The sequence below is a fragment of the Cryptomeria japonica genome, chromosome 6, assembly GCF_030272615.1.
Source record: "Cryptomeria japonica chromosome 6, Sugi_1.0, whole genome shotgun sequence".
NCBI lineage: Eukaryota > Viridiplantae > Streptophyta > Pinopsida > Cupressales > Cupressaceae > Cryptomeria > Cryptomeria japonica.
The window spans coordinates 620,438,102-620,464,452 of record NC_081410.1 but is presented as its reverse complement, the minus strand read 5'-3'; the positions used below and the strand labels follow the sequence as shown (position 1 = coordinate 620,464,452).

Below are 26,351 nucleotides of genomic sequence, written 5' to 3'. Positions count from 1 at the left end.
CTTAGCCTAATCAAAGACATGCTCTCTTTTTAATCACCATTACTATAGGGGAGGTTAATTCCTAACCAGGCTTTGAAGGTAAGTCCCTTATAACCTAACACCTTTTTCTATCTCTTCCATGTGTAGGATTCAAATTTCACAAATTTAGATTACATATTCATGAAGTGTAGACTGAGATGAATAGATCTAGACTTTGAATAAGCAAAAAACCTGGTAAATGTCAATTAGCCATAGTGATTAACACTTTATTGACAAAATTTTAGGGAGACAGTATGTGGGACATCTTGATTTGGAATCCATTCACAAAATTTGCATCAAACATCTTCAGGTCAGTGACACCTATCCATATATTCTGACACTTTTAGGCTCAAATTGCATACACATGTTCCTTTTTGAATCCCATTTCTAGATTTGTCTTCAAAATTTGCATATTTGTTCTATAGCTTATCGTTTATGCTAATTATTGTCAAGTTTGCATCGTTGTATACAGTTCTTGGATTTCCAATTTATAATCACATCCAATCAATCAAATCAAAAGAGAACAATCAATCCACATGTGCCCAACTCTCCTAAGGGGATGAAGTTGGGGCTAACTAGTTGTTCTCCAATAATGTTTAGAAATTGTTTCTAGTTTGCATCCTTAGGTTAGATCCCCATTTACCACAATTGCAAGTAGTGACTTGTTTTGTGTGAGAGCTTGGTTTATGAAAGGTATTTAGTTCTATGTGACATATTGCCATGATGGATGCAAATATTCAAAACCATGGCTTCAAGGTGTCATTTGTTGCTCCATAGTTATATCTTCATTATATACTAATGAAGGGGACCCAATAACTTCTTTGACAAACATGAAGATTAATGGATCACATACTCTCAAATATGTTTGCACAACAACATGCTTTCCAATGTTATAAGTGATAGTTAACCCAGTGTATAACTTGTGAAACCATACATTGAATTGGCTCACAACACATTTAGTTCTCTACGAGTTGTGACAAATTGATATAATGGTCTACAAATATAGGTTCTAGATTGTTCCAAGATCTTATGGACCCATTGTGTAGACCAAGATACCAATTATAAGCAACCTCATTTGTGCATATGAGAATAATCAACACACTACATGTTCATGCTGATTTTTTTTCCTTATTACAACATCCTTGAAGTCTTGAATATGTTTCTTTGTTATTTAAATTCCACTACATACATATTTTGCATATAAGATTTTCTAGGGTAAATTTAAGTAAATCATGAACCACATTTGCTATGCTTAATGGGCAATTTCCTCTTCCCAACCATGCAACATGATCAACCATTTGTTGAGATGGTGGTTAGATAACAATTGAGATTATTGGTTGTAGTTGAGGGATTAGTTGTTGAATATTTTGATAATTAAAATGACTCAAGAATGATTACTTAAAATAATGCTCTAGACACACAATTTGAACTTTTTGGTACAAATGTTAATACTTGTAATAGTCCTGTCTAAGATGGTAGGCCATGAAATGCAACCAACTTGAATTTTGGAAAGAGGAGGATGAGATTATAGTTGCAATTTTTGTGTAGGTGACTACTACAATTATGAATCTATCCAGGGTAGGGCGCTTTTAGAAATATGTTGAGAATGTTTTGAGGAAAGCAATGAGACATAACAAAGCGTTGAAATAAGTTTTGATTTAGTAAATTGACCAAAAAAACATAAAGATGTACTACCAACATAAAATGAAAAAAAATAAAAAAGAAAAATTATTAAGATATACAAGTTCAATAAAAATTATTTCTACCTCAACTTTTTATTTAATATTTTTTTGAATAATACATTTCTATACAAATTTCAATAAAATCAATTTATTTATTTTTAATAACGGAACTTGTACAATAATAATGTAATTTTCTATAAAACTGCTTCTGTTACCGTTAAAATGTGTAGAGTTCTTGTTTGTAAGGTAATGAAGTTGTAAGTTGGCGCAACCGCTAGTTTAGTCGGCATCCGGCTAATTTAGCGGTTAGAGAAATAGCAAGTATCTAAACACAAACTGCTCACAAGAAAACATATATTTTGTCATGCTGTATAGAGAAAGTGCGAGTATGAACAAAATCAAAGGAATCAAAGATTTGGAAGGCTAGCATCAGAGGTTCTCACAGACGAAGAAGAAGATTGATTGATTTGTTTCCATGCCAGAAATGACTGGATAATACAAGTGAGTGACCCATTCTTTTCTTTTTGTTTTCGTTTCGTGTTGTTTTATTTGAAACCAAGAGTTAGGTGCATTACACAATCAGATTATGGCCTTCATGTCATTGAGTGTGGCGAGGGCTCTGTTGGATTAGGGATTCAGACAATCTCTCTTTACATCTGACAATCCCTATTCATTTCTGTACATTGGGTATCGTAAGTGTACTTGGGAGCACTAAATGGATTTATATATTGGTCTACAGATAAACCAAGATATTAACTATAGGGGGTTTGACATCTGATATCTGGTCGATAATGGCTATCTATCAATAGAATTAAACAGACCTCACTGAATGATGTTTTAGAATATGATGATATCTTAGAGACAATCAAATGAAGATTATTTTATTTTTTCAAAACCCGACATCCTCAGTAACTTGCCTAACCACCAAATGCACTTGAGCAATATGGCCCAACGGATGCCACAAGTTGTCCCAACTCTTTGGTCAGAAGTACTAACCACTCTTTGGTAAAATCTTTCTCGGCAATCACCCGTTATATCAGGCATATTAGTTTGTTTATATTGGCATACCCAATGTAGCCCTTACAAAGTTACAATTACTCAGGTTGTGTTATAAAATATAAAATCTGACAACGTGGTACATGGAATCCCACGTCAGATTATCAATTGAAACCTAAAGAATTTATTTAACATCCTTAGAAACAATCATATAAACAATCAGATGCACATTCTAAAGGGCCTTAAAAGTCATTTATCTCTCATAATTACAAACCTTGATAGAATAACTTCTTTTGGGCTGAAATACTGACAACGGTTCGGAAAATTCTCACCTTATAGTCACCTATTAGATGGGGAATGTTAATTTTTCTATACCCGCCTATGCTATTGGACAATTATAAATTTGATTTGTCTTTACTGACGTCACTCAGTCTGTTGTTCTTATTTTTCATATAGCTTGTGATACATGTATAATCCCTCTTATGCATGAGATCTTAAACAAAGACAATAAATAAATATTGAATAAATTTTCAGAAGTCAACAACTTAGTACAGAGAATCTTTAATCAAGACAATCGAACAATGTGTGAAGAATATAGTTTAAAACTTGACGTCCTGTGGAACAATCACATGAATAAGCAGATGCATTTAATGATTCCAACTTCCTATAGATCAATTTGGCCTAAAGGATACTTTAGTCATCTTATCTCACATAGATAAGATGACCTTCATGTAGCGAATTCTCCCCACTGTTCACTTCTGTTTTCTTTCATATGCTTCTGATGTTGGTTATTATGTTCGCATTGCTTTTACAAAGAAACTACTATAGAAAAACATTTGTTATTTTAATTATGACTTTGTGATGACGTAATTATTATGGTCTCTTGCTTTTGCAGAAGTCACTATTGTGCAAAGATCGCATTCGGTTTTGGAAAACGGGGTAAGAATCTCTTGGTAGGAGGGCTAACTGAAGTTGATCAATACGGGGACTTGATTGACAATGGGTGAACGCAAAACCATAGAATTAGAGGAGGGATGGCAATTTATGCACAATGGCATTACAAAGTTAAAGAAAATATTAGAGGGAAAACCTGAGGAGCCTATCGATGCAGATCGTTATGCACACCTATACACGTATCCTTTTGAAAGACTGATATTCTTTTGCTAGTTTATTCTATGTTTCAATCTAAATATTGAAGCATTTTAAGTTTATCTTGTTCAATTGGGTTATGGGAAGTTTTCCTTTACTTCTTCTAAGAACTATCTACAACATGTGCACGCAGAAGCATCCACATGACTACTCCCAACAACTGTATGACAGATATAGCGAGTCCTTTGAAGACTATATTAATTCAATGGCAAGTACTAGTAGATTTAGTATTCTAGAGTCTCCAATTTATTTTACATATATTATAAATTTATTATGGTAAATGCATTTTTCCCATGCATACTCGCCAAGAATATTAATTGTACTGTTAATTTCATTTAGAATCATTCAAAGGAACATTCACTGCAGTGTGACTCTCCTGTACAAACATCCAAAGAGTATTCACATTGATTATTCTTCGTGGAATGGTTAAAATTTGAAGTCAGAACGGTCAAGTGTGTTATATCTCAATTCAAGGACCAGCTCTAGTGCTTTGCTGTGTTTGAATAATTTAGGAAGCTATGCACTTTAGTTGAACTTAATTTATTTTGTTATATGTATTAACTCAGCTACAAATGGTAAATAAGGCCTTGAGGTTGACAAAGATAGTTGGACACATACATGAGAAAAACCAATGCTCACAATAGATGCACAGGGACATCTGCTGTCTTATCCTCCACATCAAAAGCAAAGACTGGAAAGCAAATAAAGTTAAACTAAAATTGTGAAATTATGTTTTAAAACTTTCAATTGTTTGGGGTGACTGCTAGCGTCAATCAGATCCTGTCTATGCCATTGTATAGCTTTCAGTATAGTCAGAGCTTCTGTCATGGCATCATATAATAAACCCTAAATATATCTATGTCCTGTTTTTTCATTTGTTATGTTGATACCCCCAACTCATCTCCTCCCTTTTTCGCCTTATTTTATTAAGCTCCCCTGTATCTTACTTTCCTCTTTCCTCCCATTTTTTTAAGTCACCTCTTCCCCTTAATACCATTCCATTTTCCTTTCTCTTCTTCTCCCTCTTATGCTTTAAGAAAATCAGATTCATCCTTGTCTTTTTCCAATCTTTTTACTGCATTCTTTCAAGATTACTTTGACTTAGATTCTATGTTATCAATTCGATCCATTATATGTATCTAAGTTGCTTTTAATCTTTTAACTCCCTATTACTTTCACATCGTTTCCTTTCATCTTATCTTTACCACATTGACGATTTTTTGATTTTCATTCTCTTTATTTTCTTACTCCTACCTCTCTTCTTTTGCACCTTAATTTATTAATAAACATGGCATTCAGTTTAATACTAATCCCAATTCTGTTGTTTACCATACCATTTGAAAACTTTCAATTTGCCACTTTTTTAATACTACAATATGCAATCAACTTCAACTATAAACATCACTAGTTTTACACTATTATGTATATTCTACTACACATGTCAAGTTTATTTTCCTACCCATATTTCTCCATTTAACTCTTATTTTACATTACTTTTAACCTCAACCAATGTTTACCTAGGTAACCCACCTTTCTTGGCATTTAGAGGATGATATTAGGGAGCTGGTGACTCGTGTCCCTGTTCTCCCTCCGCCTACAGCAGGGAGTGATTGAGTGCTCTTCCCACGAAGAATTATGAGCTTAGGTTTTAGTTCATGATGAAGCTGCTTCAACAAACTATAGATAATGGAGAAACTACATGATCATATATGTAATACGCCTCGATGAAAAGTGCCACCCAAACTTGTTAGTCAAAAACTGGTCAAACTAGAATCTGCAATCCCCACTCTCTTGCCTGTGCATAACGGATCATGTATTGTGATCCAAAATGTTGATGTAAAAATTTGTTAGTTTCCCCCAAAAGCTTATTATGCAGCAGTTATTTTACAGCTCAACTTACTTACTATTTGATTCACATAGTAGAGTTTTAGTTGGGGTTGAGATTTGTAAGTGGACATGTCATTCAAAAGAACATAACATAGAGCATGCAAACCAAAAATTCCCCCTATACACGCCAAAACAAGTACTTTAAACATGATGTTCCAGTAAGGCAGATATTGCCTGTATTGGTAGTGCTGCCACCTTGAAAAGTACTTTCATGATCCATTGTACTGCTCCCAGCACTGCTACTTCCCATCCTGATTCCTAGCCAAAGATGAATCATCACTAGTTCTAGATGGTTGCTCTCTACCAGCCCCAAACAGATCACCATTGTGAGCTCTAGATGAGCTAGATGGCTTCTTATATCCCCATCACAAGCAACCCCATATTTCAAACAATTAATATGCGCAAGCTCAATTGCAATCATTTCCCACTCCTTGGCTCTTCTGTATAGAGCATTTATGGTATTGGGGCATAATTTTTTTAGATTATCCATTGATGATGCAAGTATAAGTTCACCTGATAGAAGAAGAAGATGCTCCACGCTCAGCAATCTGGTTCCTTTGCTTATAAATAGGTACATGGTTTCCCTAGACCTATGTCAATTGCCAAACACTACATGGTGTGATAAAAAAAATGCAGAGTAAATCGAAACTGCTGCATTTTCAGTTGTCATGTCCTTTACAAAGGTCAAATATCGAGGAGACATTCACTCCCACTGCAAAGATAAAAACAATTAGAATGATTTTTGCTTTAGCTGCTCAATTTGGATGGGAATTGTATCAAATGGATGTAAAAAGTGCCTTTCTTAATAGAGACCTTAAGGAAGAGGTCTATATGACCCAACTAGAGGGATATATTGCACCCGGTAAAGAAGAAAAGTGTTAAATTTGATAAATTCAGATTGAATAAAACTTAGAATAAGGTTAATTAGCTTATTGTTTTCCAGACTTAAGCAATAATAAAGGAAATGAAATGCAAAAGACAAAACATAGTTACCCTGGGAAAACCTCCTAGGAGGAAAAACCCAGCCAAAGGATCCTCAGATCTGATTATGATTTTTAATTCAACTGGACATTACATATGATCTGTAGCCTCTTATGAAGTTCGCTGCCTTTAATTATGGATCTGCAGATGTCTTGATGAAGTTCGCTGGCTGCTGTTGGGGATCTGAAGTTCGCTGCCTTTAATTATGGATCTACAAATGTCTGATGAAGTTCGCAGGCTGCTATTGAGGATCTGAAGTTGCCTAATGGAGTTCGCTGTCTACTGCTGCTATCTAGGGTAGTTCGCTGGTTGCCAGATCCCTGAATATGGAATTCACTTTTCACCGAAAAATACTTTTCATCTGCTTGTTATTGTGTATTGATAATGAGAAGCAAATGCCACATTTATAGGAGACTTATCCCTTTTAACATGTCGGCCTTCTTTTAACTTAATTAATTATATTAATTCCTTATTAGCTAGGGGCGGCCCTATCAAGGAGGCGTGAAGGGTTTAAGTGAGGTGTGGAACCTTTTTGGGTGCACCGAAAGGTATTGGGCCAGGCCCTATATATTAAGGAGGCGGATTCCAATGTTGCCCAAGGCAATTGGAATCCGCCCGCCCTAATTACAACCAACAAAAAGGTATGCAAACTTGTCAAGTCCCTCCCTATATGGTCTCAAATACGCTCCTAGAGCTTGTTATATTAAAAATTGATGAGCATCTGCTACAACATGGTTTCACTAGGCATCCATATGATCGAAATCTGTACCTCAAGGATCAAGGGGGGATATTGTGATCATTAATGTATATGTTGACGATTTAGTTATCATAGGCAGCTGAGAAGAAATGGTGGAGACAACCAAAAATGATCTCAAGAAGGCATTTGATATGACAGATCTCGGGCTATTGCACTATTGTCTAGGCTTAGAGGTATGGCAAACTAATCACCATATTTTATGGCAAACTAATCACCATATTTTTGTATCTCAAAGAAAATATGCCATGTCACTGCTTGAGAAATTCAGAATGGTGGATTTCGTACCCATGACTACACCTGTGGAATCAGGATTGCAGTTATCCACATCTGATACATCTTCTTAGGTGAATGCAACTCTCTATCGACATATGTTTGGAGGTTTGATTTTCTTGACTTACACTAGACCAGATATTAGTTTTGCTATGAATTATCTATCAAGATTCATGCAAGAACCAAAAATGTCTCCTTGGAAAGCAGCATAAGGGTCTAAAGTATATACATGGTACAATGGATCATGGTTTGGAATATAAAAGGAGTGATCAATTCTTTTTGACAAGATATGTAGATGTAGATCATATGGGTTCTGTTGATGATAGGAAATCCACATCTGGATTTGTTTTCTTCCTAGGTTTAGGACCTATTTCTTGGGGAAGTAAGAAGCAATCCACAGTTGCAGATTAACTGTGGATTTCTCCTGGGGATCATTCTCTTTTTCATTTATAGTGACCTTTATTTTTTCAAGCATTGAGTCAATGCCATCATATATCTCACCTATGCAAGGCCTATCCATGTCTGTATAGCAAATCATGCTCATGATGGGCTCGATGATACTTAGGAGATATGTAACAAGATCCCACCATTTCTCATTCAATATTCTATCCCTAATTTTTTCTGCCCTCTCAGTGCTACTCTGCTTTCATACAGTCCAATTGGTGCTCATCACCATATTGCATAGTGCCACTCTAACTTTCACAAGTTGTCTTAAGACGATTGTGTTTGATGCAAAACGGGTCTCAGCAACCTATAACACAAATTAATGCCAAATGATTAAAAAATAAAGCATACTTTAAAGAATACACAATATAGCTTACACAATGATATTATGAACATTGAAAATTAAAAAAAATCAGAAAATGTAAAATTAAATTACTATTTCACTTACCTTCAATAGCTCCAAATTCGAATAGGTTCTAAAAATCCCTTGAGACATGTGATGGTTTGTGATGAACATCTGGATGTCCTCAGCCTCTGCATACACATCTCTGATCCATTTTATTTTTTGCCCAATCCTTTGTAGCATAAGATTGAGTGAATGTACCGCACAAGGTGTCCAAAAGATGTGATCATAGCATTGCTCAACCAACAAACCAGCAGCTCTACAATTTTTTGCATTGTCCGTTATGACTTGGACAACATTGTGGGGTCCCATAGACTCAATGGCAGAGATGAGAATTTCTGCAATAAATTGGCCATCTTTTATTTGGCCCTCACAATCCACAACTCTAAAAAACATTGCTCCTTTAGGGGACACCGCTATGACATTGATCAAGGGATGGTTTTTAACATCTTTCCACCCATATGAAACAATTGTTACACCTGTCTCAACACATGAATCCCTTATGGGTTTCAATGCATCTTCAACCCTCTTCACCTCTTTCTCCAATAATGTTCCACGTACCTTCTCATAACCTGGGCCCTTATACCCTCTTGGAGCCTCATTAACACTTTTTTTCATTTGCTTCCAATATGGGGAGCGAACAACATTGAATGACAATCCATTTGCATAAATGCACCTTACTATATCTTCGTCAGCATTGTCTCTACTCTCATTTTGGAATGCGGTTTCTAAAGGCCCCTTTGTTCTTTTACGTGTCAAGGGTGGTTCACTTTAAGGTTCATTTGTGGCAAAGAAGGGGTGGTCTTCTACTACAATACTGAGATTAGAAGGGCCTTGCATTCCCTTTGTTCAATCTACGGGCTTCCCTCTCTTTTGCCGCCTCATGCTCCCTAATATATTTCATAACTGTCTCTTCTGGTATAGTTTTACCATTTTTTCAGGGCATTTTTTGATGCCTCTTCCTTTTATTCCACACAAATGGCCTACCACCCGATAATATGAACTATTATGTTCAATATCACATCCATGGCATTTCCAACAGAATCCCCCACCTCCCGGAAGTTGTTTTATAATGTCCACATATTTCCATAAGGGAGAATTTGGATCATTTCTTTGTTTTGCAATTATTTGTTCATTGCCAATGGAGGAAGATGTAGATATCATTCTAGTTCCTATGGCAAGAAATAATATAAACATTTTCAAAAACAAAAACTAAATAATGAAAAAAAATTCAAGTTTCATGTTTGACATTTTGTGAAACAAAAATAGTTGGAAAAAAATGTTTAAAAACCTACCTCTTGCAGCCAATGGAAGCTTGAAAATGTATGGAAATGATGCTGCAACACTTGTTGAAGCTTCAAAAATCAGCCTTCAACTCCTCCTCTTTGATCTTGGAAGCCAAATTTTGTTCACCCTTTCTTCAACCTGCTCTCATAAAACTTTTGTTTGCAACACAAATGAGGTGAAATGAGTGAATAAAATGTTTTAGAAGTCACTTTTAGGTTATAACTTTCACTTTTTACAAGGCGGAATTGAAAAAAAAAATTAAATTTGCATTATTTTTAGACTTTACGGGCTGCCCAGCTGCCCAGGTTCGACCAGGGTCGAACCACCTCTGGGTTTTTTGAACCTTGGTTGAACCCAGTTCGAACCGGATCCGTACCACGGACCCGGTTGAGCCAGGACCCGTACTAGGGGGGCCCAGAGGCAAACCTAGTAACCTAGATTAAATACATCATTATTATAGCACATACATCAAGCATACATAAAACACACATTTATGCTTACCACAATTGAATAGTAATGCTACAGTCTGCAATAAACAATGATTTACTGATCTGATCTCTATCTGCTTGATTGCTTATATATATATATATAGATATGTTAGGGATTGATCTGCTCTTGTGAGTGCTAATGCTTGATCGATCTACTTTCCTTGCTTTTTCTTCCTTTCTCCTATTCGATGCCCCTTCTCCAATGGAAGATCCTCTTGTTATATCCCTTAAGGGACACGTAGGGGTATGATTTTACCGAGGGTCTTCTTATTCTTGAAAGGAGATGCGTCTTCAACTGACCGCTGCCTTAAACAATACTCAGTCAGCCTTAAATATTATTGATTGATTATTGCTTAATCCTTAGCTTAGTCGGCCATTTTATGATATTCACTTTTTTGCTAATAATTATCTAGGCTTATTTGGCCTTAGTTGCCTAGGTTTTGGCTGTTTGGTGTAATCGTCACATCATTAGTTAGTGTAGCAATCCTTAATCATTCTCAATTTAGTTGCCGTTGTTGATTTGCATATGTATCGTTGGGTATCTATGCCTTGATACAGTTTTAGGAAAGCACAAAATGGTGAAGTTTTATTAATAAGATTGTTTTCTTGAGTGTTGCCATTGGATACCTCGAAGTAAAGATTCGGATCAGCATCATTCTTGTAGAAACCTGTTGTGACCATTTCACACATCGCCCCATTTAAAATGGGGACCCCCTCTTTTTGCTCGTTTTTGCTCGCCTTTTGCTTTGCTTTTTAGGGTTTTGGTAGTTCGTCAGTTGTCTGGATTTAGGGTCAAGCCTTAGGGTTTCTGTTTTGTCGTTTTCAGGCCGGAGTCCAGTCAATCTTGAGAGTTTTTCGAGCCTCCTTTTGTAGGATGCAATTTTGAATGGAATGAATTCGCCAGAGGCTAAGTGAGTTGGTCTATTTTCAATTGGAATTTTGAGTGCAGAGTCTTAATTTGTCTAAGTGTTGATGATGAAAATGTGAATTTTATTCAATTGAGTAATTTTGACCTAAATTTTGAGTTTTTTGATATTTGATCCCGGGCATTGGAAAGGTTTTGTTTTTGCCTTGTGAAGTGATTAAACTTGTGAAATCATGATATTTTGGCCTGTAGGAGCAAAATCGCTCCTGTCCCTCAGTGAAGGACCGGAGCTCGTTTTCAAAAATCTTATTATCTCTGCAAGATCAAGATGATTTTTCGAATGGAAGTAGTAAAGAAAGGCGTGATCTTTCCGTTGAATATAAATTGAAGAATTTCACGAACACAGAAATGCCTCAGGAAGCAAAATCGCTCCTATCCCTCAGTGAAGGACCGGAGCTTAAAATCAAACATCACCTCGTCCTTGCAGGATTTTAACAACTTGACGATTTGGAGAGATCCAAGGGAGTGCATTTTACCAGATGAATATAATTTGAAGGCACAAACATGAAGAAAAATGGACCAGAATGCCAAGATCGCTCTTGTCCCTCAGTCAGGGACCAGGGCGAAATCCATTGTAGCTCCTGTCCCTCTCCCAGGGACCAGAGCGAAATTCTTCATAAGGCATGTCTTAGGCAAAGATCAAGCAAGTTTTATGTTTGAAGGCAAGAAAGGAGGTGAATTGAACTCGTTGAAGACAAATTGAAGATTGCCAAACATCTACAAGGGACCCAAATGCCCAAGTTCGCTCCTGTCCCTCAGTCAGGGACCAGAGCGATTTTTACCTTAGACAAATTTCTTGCCAAGTAAGAGCAAATTCCAAGGCATGGATGAATAAAACGGAGCATAACAAGACCATTGAAGATAATTTTTGAAGTTAGCAAAGTGAGATGAAGCCTACAAGAGCAGGATCGCTCCTGTCCCTCAGTCAGGGACCAGGGCGATATGATGGTTATATTGCCTTTCCTCCAAGTTCAAGACACTCCAAGACGAAGTACAAGGTGGTGAGGACGTTTTAAGGCATCTCAATGAAGAACGAAGTATCCAAAGTCGCCAATGTTGAAGGAATTACACCAAGACACCCAGTTCGCTCCTGTCCCTCAGGCAGGGACCAGAGCGAAATTTTCATAAAGGCCTAGATTTTGAAAGTTTAACAAGTATTAAGCGACCAAGAAGGATCAAAGGACTTCATTTTACACGATGAAAGTAATGGCAAGTTGTTAAAAGCAAGCATGAGCCCAGGACATTGAAGTTCGCTCCTGTCCCTCAGTCAGGGACCAGAGCGATATTTACCATATTGGCCAAATCTCTCAAAAATCACGTTAAGTCAAGGTTGTGCGAGGTGGTAAAAGGTCTAAGGTGTCTTAAGAGGATGATATACAAAGGTTTCAAACGTCGAAAGATTATCAATTGAGCCAAGGAAGCTATATCGCTCCTGTCCTTCAGGCAGGGACCAGGGCGATTTTCACAGGATCCTTCATTTTCCTTCAAAATCAAGACAAGGCAAGGATAGGCAAGATCAAGGACATCATTTAGGAAGCAATGAACGAAGAACAAAGGTTGAAAGATGGCGAGTTTTGACTAGAACATGGAGATCGCTCCTGTCCCTCACCAAGGGACCAGGGCGATAATCCTCCAAACATCTATATGCCTTGTGGAAGTCAAGTGAAACAAGCGTGGAATGGAGAAACTATGTCATTGCTTGCCATATAAAGAGGATTGGTGATTAAAGAAGCGAGATCAAGGAGAGAAACACCAGGATCGCTCCTGTCCCTCACCAAGGGACCAGGGCGATATTTGCTAAAACACTTGTTATCCTTCGAAGATCATGTCAAAACAAAGTTGCAAAGGGTTTAAAACGTCGTTTGAAAGGTAATGAACGAGGAGTTAAAATCAAGAACGAAGAATTTCAAGTAAGAACGTAGGGTTCGCTCCTGTCCCTCTCCAAGGGACCAGGGCGATATCACATCTAAAGGACATTCATTTTCAAAGTCAAGTCACTCAAGTTCGAAATCCCTTGCAAAAACGCCAGTTTCAACGTAAGGATGGAGATTTTAAACGTCCAAAGCACGAGAACCAAGACCAAGTTGATATTTCGCTCCTGTCCCTCAGTCAGGGACCAGGGCGATGAGGTTTGCACTTTTCCATTTTCAAATTTTGGGCGCTCAAATATTTTTTGAATTTATTTAAATGCTAAAAATCGATAAAGTTTGAAAATTCAATTAAATTAGCATTTAAAATTTGCGCAAGATATTAATTAATTATTTTTTGCCTTGTAAAAAATCGAATTTGTTAAATTAAAAAACAAAGGCATTTAATAATTAATTATTAATTAATTAAAAATCAAATGGAGCGCTTGGATTGAAAGGTCGGCCTTATTATTTATTTAAAAATCGTTTTAATTACCTTATTTTTACCAAGTCGGCCTCAAGGTAATTGTGGTGTGAGCGCTTATAAAGGGTGGTGAAGATTTTCATTTTCACATTATCATTTTATCATCCACATTCAAGTGCGATTTGGAGTATCCAAAGGTGGTGCGAAATTATCATTCAAGAGGAGGTGCGAGTGGTGTTCAAGGTGCGAATTTCATCAAAGGAAGGCGTAAACATCATCTAAGGAGTGCGAACGTGAAGTTTGAATTAAGGCGAAAGGCATTGAAGAATACGTCAAAGACTCCAAGGGTGGCGAAGTTGATAAGAAGGACGTTTGCTTGAAGATCGCGTGGAAAAGACTATCTAACGTTAATTTTTCCTAGGCGAATTCCTCTATTTTTCATTCTAGAGTTAGCTCTCAAGTGAGGTATGGCGATATGGTTTTATTGTTTTGATTTTGATTGTTGATCGTCATTGCCTTCAAATTTTGAATTTTGAATTTTGAATTGTAATAGCTCAATCGTTTTTTAGGAAATAATAACTCAAGGATTTATTATGAAGTTTCCTAAAAATTAATCTAATCTATGTTATATAGTGCAAAATCATGTTTCTAATTTTGAAATGTTGTGTAGGCATCAAATGGAGATCTTCTCAAGGACAATCAAGCATCGACAAGGACGGCCTTCTTTGGACTAACGTCATCAAGGGCGACCTCTTCCAAATCCAGCATTCCAAGGCAAGGTACATCAATCGTCTTGCACATCAAGGACAAAAGGAGTTAGAACTAGAGTTAATTAAAGATAGCCTCTCAACGACATCAAATTGAATATCTAGCAAGCTACAAGTGTCAGATGAGGTGGCATCCCAGTCATCACTCCTCCAGTCAGTGTGGTCCACCTCAGCATGTCCGGATTCAATGTACCTAACTCATGGAAGGTGGCACAAACTCCGATGTACCTACCCCGGCTATCCATTGGTCGATTTTTCTAGAGAGGACATGTGTCCAAGCAATACAATTTTATCATTGGTCAAGCATTAAATGTTATGTAATGGTTGTAACAAACCCTAATTAGGGTTTTCATTGTTGAATCTTGGCCATTGATCTCGAATTGATCTAAGCCATCGAATTGTATTGAGGGCACTATATAAGCCCTGACATTTCATTTGTAAAGGAGTGGAAATAGATAATAGTTAAGAGATTAGAGAGAGAGTTTGATGTATTAGAGAGATTAGAGTTTAGAAGCAATTTATTTTTGTAGCAAGATTGAGTTTGAGGAAAGGAATTCAAGCAATTGTTGTACATGATGACTTTGAAATCAATGAAATATTGAAGTTATGGTGTTTTGTTGCAACTTTCTTGGTTATCTTCATGGTTGTTCAATTCATTTGAATCATGCTCAATCAAAGTAGTGTGTTAATTTGAAGGACATAGTGTGAGACTTGATCTTTGGTAGGATTCGTAATCCAAACCACTAGCTTCTTGCTGATTGTAGGAACACCTTGCGTGGTCGACTGGAGATATTTGAATCACTTAACCTTCAATCATTATTGTATCTTGGATATGTACCTTCGTGGTAGTGTCTTTGATCTTTGATGCGTTGAAAATCATTTGTTACCTTAGAAGATCGCATCAATTTCAATTGAGTTGTTATTTTATGGCGAAATTGAAGTTGGTAGAATCTTGCCAAGTCTTGTCCACATGAAGTCATTCTTAGGGTTAGATTAGATTAGACCTCTTGCAAACCCTATCCTTCTGTTATTTTTTGAAAAGCTTCTTTAGTTTAGTAAGACTTTCGGAGTGTAAGGCCCCTTGAGGACACAGCAAATCACATCATACCGCTGGAGCTTATCCACACGTAGAGACCCTACCAACCAGAACATTGGAGTCATCCTAACTGATCCTTCATGCGAATCTTCAGCAGTTAGAGACTTTATTCAAGAGAGGATAAGATGCCTTTAGGTATTTTATTCTGTGTATGATGGTGTACAAAATACACGTCAACAAAACCCAAGTCCACTAAGTATTCGTCAATTCTCTCATACCAAGCACGAGGTGCCTGCTTAAGACCATATAAAGCTTTCTTCAATTTACATACATGAAACTCTTTCCTATGAATCATGAACCCCTCAGGTTGCTCGATGTAGACCTCTTCCTCAATCACGCCATTGAGAAAAGCTGTCTTCACATCCATTTGATGTAACTTCCATCACTTAGCTGCTGCAATGGCAATGATGGTCTAGGAACAATGATGGTATAGCCACTTGAAAGATACAACAAACTTCCCTTCAGGTCTAGGAACAATATCCCACACATCATTCTTGATAATGGATTGATACTCTTCATCCTTTGCATCTTTCCAAACTTGTTGCTTTGAGGCTTCCTCAACACTGGAAGGTTCAATCTCAATAAGATTACACATCAATGCAACATAGATAGAGAATCTCTGTGGTCTTGTTGGTGTCTGTTTTATCATCTACCAAACATTAGAATAAGATACCCAAAGGTATTCTATCCTCTCCTGAAAAACCACTACTGATTCCAAGGTCTATATGTGCGAACAAGAGACTTTAGTGGGATAGCTACTTGGGTAGTGTATGCTGAAAATCTCAAGGGGGACATACGTTCTTAGATTTATCAATTTTAGGTTCTTTCTCTTTGCTTTGCCACACTGAGGACACTTGTCAAATCCTTCATTCAATTCTAAGTGGATAAGAAAGATGATCTAAACATGAACTCTGGAGACGGTATTAACTAAACATGAACTCTGGAGACGGTATTAACTAGGTGTTCTCGGGAAACCACACTTTGCTTCGCCACACTGAGGACAACTACACAAAGTGGGTGCAATCTTCAACGGTTGTGCTTATGATCGAAGTTTTGGGCATGCACTGGGGATAGGCTCAAACTAACTTTGCACTGTGAAATGGAAATCATCCATTCACCAAAAGTATGAGCAGAGATACACCGTTAATTAATACTTATCAAATTCTTCATTCAATTCTAAAAACTTTGAAAGCAAATCTAAATTAACTTTTAACTAATGTGTTGAGGAAATTGAAACCATGCTAATCACTCAAATAACAGAGATTACAAAGCCTTAAGAGAAAGCACACATGCAATGTATTATTTGAAAAATGACCTTCACGCTAAAATATATCAAAAACCTCACACTCTCCAAATGAGAGGAGGTAGCCTTATATAGTTTCTCAGAAAATATTGAATGATCGAGATCAAACAACGATCAAGGGTCCAGATTGAAAGATAAAACCCTAATTAGGGTTTCCCAAAACTAACTACTCCTCGACCAATGAGAAAATTACATTTGAGGACACTTGTCCTTCTTGCTAAATATGAACCATCAATGAAAATAGAAGGTTGTTGCATTGTGAAGTGTGCCCTTTTAGAAGCTTCTGGATAAGTCAGGCTCATTGAACCTAGACATGCTGACTCGGAACAATTTGATTGGTCGGAAGATGACGAGGTGCCACCTCAGCGTGTTGGATGTCTTCTTTGAATTCTCTAATTTGTGTCAAGAAATTGTCTCAAGTATGGAAATTTGTTTGTCATCATCTGATTCTGATTAGGAGCTTAATACTTCAAGAGATGAAATCCTTCAAGAAGTTGGAAATTCTTTTCAATATTTTCACCAAGTCTGAGAACTTTTCTTTTTTGATGGCTTGAGATGCTGGGATAACCTTGCTCGTGGTCCTGTCTTCGACTCTGAATTTGGCTCGAAACTCCATTTGTGTTTTCAGTGATGGTCTTGCCTTCAGCTGCCAAATTTATGTTGTGCGGGAGGAGGGTAAAAAAAGCTTTGGATAATACCTTGCAAATATGAATTCATGTTCTCAAATTGATAATTCTTTCAAGTGCCTTGAATTTGGAGAAGAATTTCTCCATGCCTTAGAATATTTTCCATGATGGATTCTGCTGTCATCATCTTCTTGTCTTCCATTTCAGCTTAATACCTCATCTTCAAACCTGATCTTACCATGATCTGATCATTTTCAAGGCATACTTGGGAGTTTGTTTGATCTTTCATCAGTGGGGTGGACTTCAACCAACTCATGACACCACACTTGTTCATCTTTTGGGGCAGAGTTTAGAGAGTTTGTGGCACCACACAATCATCTTCATTAATGCTTCCAAGGGCGGACTTTATGCTGTTCATGGAACAGCTCTTTCAAACATAGGGCAGAGTTTTTGAAACTCATGGAACAACACTTGGAACCAAACTATTCACCTTGGGCAGAGTTTTTTGAGCACATGGAACAAGTCTTAGCACTTCATCAAGTAGGGCAGAGATTTTTAAACCTTTGGAACCTTTCATTTGCAGCAGGGCGGACTTTGCTGAAGTTAAGCACTATAGACCTGCAGGTTAGGCGGACTTTCTTGATGTCATGCACCATATGTTTTACTTCTTGAGCAGACTTGATCTGATTCTTGGCACCACTTCATACACTTGCCATATCTCCTCATCCTCAAGGTAAACTTCTCAATACCTCCAAGGCGGACTTTACTAACTGCATGTACCTTACTCATGGCTGACTTTACTGATCTTGAGCTCCATGAAGGCAAACTTTATGATGTTTAGGAACTTTATGCAGGTTAGGCGAACTTTCTTAACTCCAAGAACCAAGGAGGGCTGACTTTGTAATGTTTCAAGAACCAAGGTGAGGGCGGACTTTGTAATGTTTCAAGAACCAAGGTGAGGGCGGACTTTATTGATCTTAAGCACCTTACATTTAACCAAGGGCGGACTTTGAATGACTTGTGCACCTTGAGGGCGGACTTTTGAGAGTCTCCATCGTGGGCGGAGTTTTTAAAGTTCATGACCTTCTCCATCATCCCTAGGGCAGACTTTTTGGAGTTCACACACCACTTGGCTTGGGCGGAGTTTCTCCTACATGTGCACTTTGGAAGGCGGACTTTGGAGTTCAACTTGGGCGGACTTTTGGAGACCATGACCATGCTTCAAGGTGGACTTTGGAGTTCACAAAACCATTTACTTTGGGCGGACTTTGAGTCTTAGGCACCACTCACCTTAGTCGGACTTTGAAACTTCTTCCAACTTTGACAAGACGGACTTTCATACATCCTATTCATAGTGGACTTTCTTGACTTTCTCCATAGGGCAGAACTTTTAGCTCATGCTCCATGGCAATCAACTTAGACAAGGTGGAGTTTTGTAGTTAGGCACCCCTTTCTTATCACTTTAGGCGGAGTTTGAAGAGCTTGACCTTTTGGAGGGTGGACTTTTGGGGTTCATCTTGGAGGGCGGACTTTTGCTTCCTAGGTACCAAGGGGGGTGGAGTTTTTCCAACTTAGGTGTTGCTGATTGTAAAGTAGGGTGGACTTTGTGAGACTTATGCACCTTTTACTTCACCTTGGGTGGACTTTGGAGTCTCCCTCTTGCATATGGCGGACTTTACTTGATCCATGATCTTAGGAGGACAGAGTTTTCAAAGTTCATGACTTTCTTCATTATCCATAGGGCAGAGTTTGAATGACTTGTGCACCTTGAGGGTGGACTTTGTGAAGACCGTGACCATGCTTTCCTTCCATGAGGGCGAACTTTGAGAAGCTCCTATCACAACATTAAACATCATTAGCTAGACTTAGAAATATTTGGAAAACCTTTAAAATTTAATAACATCTTCAATTGTAGCTAGATTAACATGGTATTTGAAATCCATACTCAGGCAACCCATTTGAAGCGTACTTGAAAACTTGAAAATTTTTGATTGCAATTGATGCAGGTCGATGGTATCAGTGCAAACCCGGGGTCCCCACCCTGAAAAAGCAAAAAATAGACATCCCTAAAAAGCCCAAAGAGGTCTCTTTCGAGTCACAACGATATCTCTAGGTCCATTGGTAGGATCCAAAGGTTCAATTAGATTATCATTCACTTCAGGTTCTATAGACTCCCTTTGAATCTCAGGAGCATGATCAACATCCATGTCTTGAGAAGTCTCATGATTTTTATCATCTATCTCCATGCAAGAACCCTTTGATTTTCTGAATGCAACATCTTCCTCAAATGTGACATCCTCGCTTACTTCTATTTGCTTCTGACCAGGATTGTAAATACGATAGGCTTTGGAGGTTTAACTATAGCCCACAAATATCCCTCTCTTGCCAGAGGGTTCCAACTTCGTCCTCTTGTCCTTGGGAATATGAACATACACAGGACGACCAAAGATTCTCAGGTGATTGATATCAGGCTTAGTCCCTGAAAAGGTTTCTTTAGGAGTCATATTTAACAGTATTCGGTGAGGAGATATGTTCTGAACATATACTGCTGTTCTAGAGGCTTTTGTCCATAGAAAAGTTTGAAGGTCTTGATCATGAATCATAGCTTTTGCAGCTTCAACAATGGATTTGTTCTTTCTTTCTACAACCCCATTTTGTTGAGGGTTGTAAGGGACACATAACTCCCTCTTGATCCTTGCCTCAATACAGAAATCACAAAAGCTACCCAAGGTGTACTCACCTCCATTATCAAACCTTAAAACTAATTCTCTTTCCAAATAAATTTTCTACTAGAGCTTTAAACTCTTTAAACCTACCTAGGACTTCATCAAACTCTTTAGACCTTAATAAATAAATCCAAGTCTTCCTAGAGTAGTCATCTATGAAAGTTACATAATACAAAAATCCACTTAGGGATGGAATTGACATTGGACCACATAAATTTGAATGTACAAGATCTAGAATTTCTTTAGACCTACTTTCACTACTATGGAAAGGACTCTTAATATTTTTACCCATAGCACAACCTTTACAAGTACCATCATGTACACGATCAAGTTTAGGAATACCTTTCACCATCATTTCTAGTGATGGAAGAGCCCTGAAATGAAGATGCTCAAGTCTTTTGTGCCAAAGTTCGCTAGAACTGGAAGAATCATGAACAAGAGCTTGGACTGGAAGAGTGGAGAGCTTATACAAACTCTCATGTCGATTTCCGATCACACGAGCAATCTTGATGTTGGAGTTCTTTGGCCATGCTAGAATTCTTCCTCAAAATGCAATTTGATAGCCTTTATCCTCCAAGGCTGAAATAGACACAAGGTTTCTCTTGATCCTCGACACAAACAAAACATCACTTAGGTGTAGTGAGACTCCAAATTCTAGGTTTAGAGATGTAGCACCAAATCTTCTTACTGAATAGCGTACATCATCTCCAATGATCACTTGAAGATTAGACTCCTTCTCCACCAAATCTAAAAGGTGCTCTCGATAGCCAGTGATGTGTCTAGAGGCTCCACTATCAATCAACCAGGTATCACTATTCGTAGGAACATTACTTGATAATGCTGATATGAAAAGAAAACCATTTGAGTTATCTTCTGCCTTCTTTTGAGATGAAACTTCATTGATGTTTGCCCCTTGATGCTTTGGTCTTGTCAAACAATCCCTTGCATAGTGACCAAACTTGTCACATCTAAAGCACTGGATGCGGGAGAGATCTTTTTTCTTCTTCTTCTTAGAATTAGGTGCGGAATTTGATTTCTGATCTCTGTTCCTTTTGAAGTTGCCCTTCTTCCAATTCTTTCCTTTCTTGGTAGATTGAGGGGCAAGAACATGAGTATCTTCGTTTTGAGAACTTTTGATAATTCCCCTAGCCGCCAATCTTGATTCTTCTTGAAAAATTTAGGTAATTTGGTTCTCCCACTTATGCTTTGGATAAATGGCTCCTATGAATGAGGAAGGCCATTCAAAGCCAACATGACAAGGTCTTTATCTATCAATTGATCTCCAATTGCGCTTAGTTGATCTCTCAATTTTGAACTTTTCATGAAGAATGACATAACCAATTTTCCTTTTGCCATCTTTACTTGGTGGAGTTGTTGCCTCAAGGCAAGACCCCTACTTGTGTTGTTAATCTCATATAAACCTTCCAAGGTCTTGAATATATCTCTCGTAGTTGTCATCTTGGAGATGAGAGGCACAAAGTGATCCCTCACGGAGTCGATTAATATCTTCTTTGCTTTGATGGTATTTTTCTTAAATTGAAGTTTCTCCTCATGATCTTCAGGTTCGGATAAATCCTTTTCCTCCACAAATTGAAGATCATTTTATTCAAGAGCAATGAGCACTCTAAACTTCCATGAGGTGAAGTTAGATGCGCCTTCAAGCCTATCCCCGACTTTAAGATCGTTCACCATTTTCGAGGCTTAGTGGATACTTCTTGAAGGAGAGAGAGAGGAGAGAATACTTAGAAGCAAAGAAGCAAAAGTCGGCATTGAGTCGCGATTAATCGTGAATCGTCAGAAATGCCGATTTTTTCCCCAAAGTCGGGCCAAAAAATCGTTGACTATCAGTCAACGACTTTGGTCGATTAATTGCGGGTAGAACTTTGCTAGACCGATTCTGGGTATAGTTTGCATGGAATCAGTTAGGGTTCGAAATTTTTGTCCTTAATTTTTTGCCGGATGTTTTGACCTCTGCAAAACCTTAATGACTTTCTATATCGATGAAAATTGAAACCTTAAATATTTTTGTTTGCATTTTGAATAAAAGCCTCACCTTGTTTCGCTGTTTCACTTGGGAATTATAAATAAAAAATCGGAAATAACGTTTCTGCAACTGATAAAGCTTGAGAAATACGAGAATAAGCTTTTCGTCGTTTCCTTATTTTTGGTAACTTTATATTATTGAGAACTTTAAATTAAAATCTGAACTCTAAATTAAAAACTATGACATCTAATTTGGGGGATTATAAACTTTATATAGGTATTTATAAAAATAATTATAAGCGACAATCCTTACATTCATTTATATTATTGTTTACTATATGTTTAATATATAATAAAAAATAATTTAATAATTAACATTATAAAATAATTTGTAAATTAAAATTATTAGACATTATATTAGTGTCATTTATTAAAATATATAGAATAATTATATAATTTAATAAAATTGTAAATTAGAAATATAAATAATTTAAAAATTATAAATTAAAAATTTGTATCTTTCTAGACCATTAATAAATGTAAATATAATAATATTTATTTTTAATTTATAATATATATTATTTAATTTATAATATATTATTAATATATATAAAATAATTAATAAATTAAAATTATTATAAATTATATTAGTGTGTAATTTATTAAACTATATAGAATAATTATATAATTTAATAAAATTGTATATTAGAAATATAAATAATTTAAAATTTATAAATTAAAACTTTGCATCTTTATAGACCATTAATAAATGTAAATAGAATAATATTTATTTTTAATTTGTAATGTATATTATTTAATTTTTAATATATAATTAATATATATAAAATAATTTGTAAATTAAAATTATTATATATTATATTAGTGTGTCATTTATTAAACTATATAGAATAATTATATAATTTAATAAAATTGTAAATTAGAAATATAAATAATTTAAAAATTAAAAATTAAAAATTCGTTATCTTTATAGACCATTAATAAATGTATATATAATAATATTTATTTTAAATTTATAATGTATATTATATCATTTTTAATATATAATTAATATATATTTAATTTGTACTATATTTAATTTTAAAAATATATTTATTTTTTATACTATATCCGATTTTTTGCCCATTTTTTCTCGATTAATTCCCGATTTTTTCAAAAAATCTTACACTTTTGTTTTGGCGATTAATTCCCCAAACGATTAATGCTTCTTTGCTTCGAAGTTGTAGAAAATCTGATCATGATCTTTCTTTAACCTAGCTCTAATACCATGTTAAGATTTATGATCAGATTAGATAAGCAACAATTCAAGCACAATAACACAGGATGTACTGTGGGAAAACCTTCCTCTTGAAGGTGAAAAACCCAGCAACAAATGTCTAAGCTAAGACTAAGACTAACCTAGAAAGCGGAAAAAAGTGGGGGTCCCCATTTGCAATGAGGTGATGTGTGAAAACGTCACAATAGATGGCACAATTTGCGAGGAGCAAGAGCAAATAAGAAAATTCCATTTCTTTTGGGATTGTGTGCCCATTGTCCTTTTCTTTGGATGAGTCAGGTTCAATGAATATGGACATATTGACCTTGGATTGTTTGATTGGTGGAGGTGAGTAGGTGCCACCTCAGCTTGTGCACGTATTGCAAATCTTCTTTTCTCAAATCCCGACTTGTGTCCTTCAACATGTTCATCTCATTTTTCATTCCAATTCCCATCTTTGCACTTGATATCCTTCTCCTCTTGGAGGCGCTAGATCTTGACCTCTTTCACATCTTGTTATCCTTCTCCTTCATTCTCTATTGGATGAGTTTCTAATTTTGATTAATTCTTCTAAAACTTCAAAATGCTTTCCTTAGGCTTCATTACACATATCCATCTTCATCTTTTGCCATCTTGTTCTTGAATATCCTTGACCTTGATCTCCTTGTCGTAGCTGTTGAGTCCTTCATGTTGTAATTTTCTTCCTTGTCATCTTCTTGAATACGTTGATCTTGTCTTTCCTCATATTTTTGTCTTTGTTCCAATTCCCTCAATTTCCTTCCATCAATCCTGAAAAAGAAAGAGAATTCCTTTCTTAAAATTTTCATGGCAATCAATCTTCAAAGAAATTGTGAAACAAATTTTATCCTAATGGGAATCCTAATGGGGTAATCTTATTTGGATTTGTAAAATATCATCAAAATTGCTTCACAAAAGGACTCACAAACCCATATTCTTCACTCTTGCATACAATTTTTGAGAAAAATGAACTTCAATAAAGTCTGATTTTACCCTTGGCAATCTGGAATACTTGGAAATTGTCTGGAAATGAGGCTACAAATATGGAAAACATTCGAAATGATGAAAGAAAACACTCAGATCTGGATATAAAAAACTTGTTTTCCTTTCACAAATCGCTTCCCTTTTAGCTCTCAATGCCAACTTCTTCTGCTGTAAGCTGATTTTCTTGTTCGAAATCGCAGCTGTCTCTACTATCAAACTGATCTGCTATGGAATTTGCCTTCTTGCTATCTTGGTTCCTCAAAAACATCTTGGTTCCTCAAAAACATCAAGCACCTCTCTCTGTTTGCTTCACTACTTGGCTTTGAAATCCTGATTTCCCTTGTATTGAATTTGCACCCTTCTGCTGGAAATTGTTCCTTATCTACTGCAATTTGCATCCGCTCTGTTGGAATTTGCTTGTATTTGTTCCTCATCTTGCTTGGATTGATGTGAAAAGGATTGTCTTGATATTGCTCTTATATGCATTCAATGTAGCAATTGCTATTCTTTGGCAAAGGGGGGTCGGCCAGGTGATGCATTTATATTGTTTTTTCTTTTAAATTTGCAAGTTAATTCCACTTCGAGATTCCAAGTCAGCCTTCTTACTCTTTGATCTTTTCATTGTTTTCCCTCTCTATGTTGAGTCGGCCTTCAAATTATCTTTCATTGTATTTCATTGCACTTCACACGTTTTGTCACAGGCAACATCTCTATCCTTGGGGGATTTCACTTAAGCATGGATTTCCCAAGCTGACCTTGACCTAATTCATGGATTTTGGAGCAAAATTCCAACCTGAATGTAGACTTTTTCCTTTCTAATTTTAAGTTTGCTCATGGATTTTTCCTTGCTTGGTCATGGATTTTCTATTGTTGTGGATTTTCCAATTTTGTGGATTTTGTTTGTCCATGGATTTTTGGAAGGAAATTCCAAGCGAATATACATATAGTACTTGAATAACTAGTTATGAAAAGATGTATAAGAATCTTAGAATTAAGAAATCTGAATTACATTTCAAATTTTCAAATGAAAATATTATGAAACTTAATTTTAAACACTTGTAACTTACTAACTTTAATCATAATGCTAAATAATAATAAAAATTGCAAGTTGACAAATGAAATTGTCGAATGGGAGATTTCTATTATATTGTAAATATCATAAGGATGATTACAATGAGTAGCATGATATCAAAATAAGTCTAATAAGACTAAGTACAAAATGTAGTAAAGGGAGGCTTCTATTCATCTCCAAACTCCTCATCACTGGAACTATTGGAGTCCTCATGGTCAAGATCCGTCGAATTGACACCAACCAGCCCTACATCTGAAGTCATAGCATCCTCATCAACTTGTGTTGGCTCCTCTCTTTGTACACTTGTGTCTTGCGGTCAATGAGACGCAAAGCACTATGTAGTGCCACTAGCTTCTTTGCTCTCCTAGAGGTAAGTTTGTTACTCTTAAGAGAGTGGATGGGGCTTTAGGAGACTAGTTCCTCTTAGCAGCTGAAGAACTAGAAACTTGAGATAGCAGATGGAAACTTGAGATAGCAGATGAATGGCAAGAGTGGTAGTATTTGATTTTTGACCATGACAATTCCACCACAAAATCAGGTCCTCTCGTGTCATAGTTCGTATATCCATCTTAGCATTATCACTATAATCCCTAAGAGTGGCAAATTTGGTCCACTTAGTGCGAATCGTGCTGACAACATTAGCATCATACATCTTATCAATGCACTTGAAGAACCCTGCCTTCACCTCATCATCTTGATTCGGTGTAACTCTACCAGGCCTAGGCATGTACCACTTAGGATTCCATGAATAGGTAGCCATATGCAAGGCAGTGTTGTGCTTGTATTGTCTACGCTGAATGATTGGCCGAATGTGTTCATTATAGAATGCTAAACTGGGGTCCTTCGCACGCACAACAACTCTCATTTGGTCAAGCATAGAATTAC

The 26,351-nt window shown here is 36.5% G+C and overlaps 1 protein-coding gene across 3 annotated transcripts in view; it reads left to right on the top strand.

Moving 5' to 3' along the window:
* Positions 1-1,995: 1,995 nt before the first annotated feature.
* The window catches only part of LOC131043638 (cullin-1), an 81,251-nt gene continuing 56,895 nt past the window's right edge, over positions 1,996-26,351 (top strand). For 2 of the 3 annotated variants that reach the window (XM_057976871.2, XM_057976870.2), the window contains exons 1-3: positions 1,996-2,201; positions 3,592-3,829; positions 3,954-4,053. In XM_057976871.2, coding sequence (XP_057832854.1) covers positions 3,696-3,829; positions 3,954-4,053 — 234 coding nt within the window. In that variant the 5' untranslated portion in view covers positions 1,996-2,201; positions 3,592-3,695. The remainder of the gene's footprint in view (positions 2,202-3,591; positions 3,830-3,953; positions 4,054-26,351) is intronic. The other variant, XM_057976872.2, reaches the window with a different exon arrangement.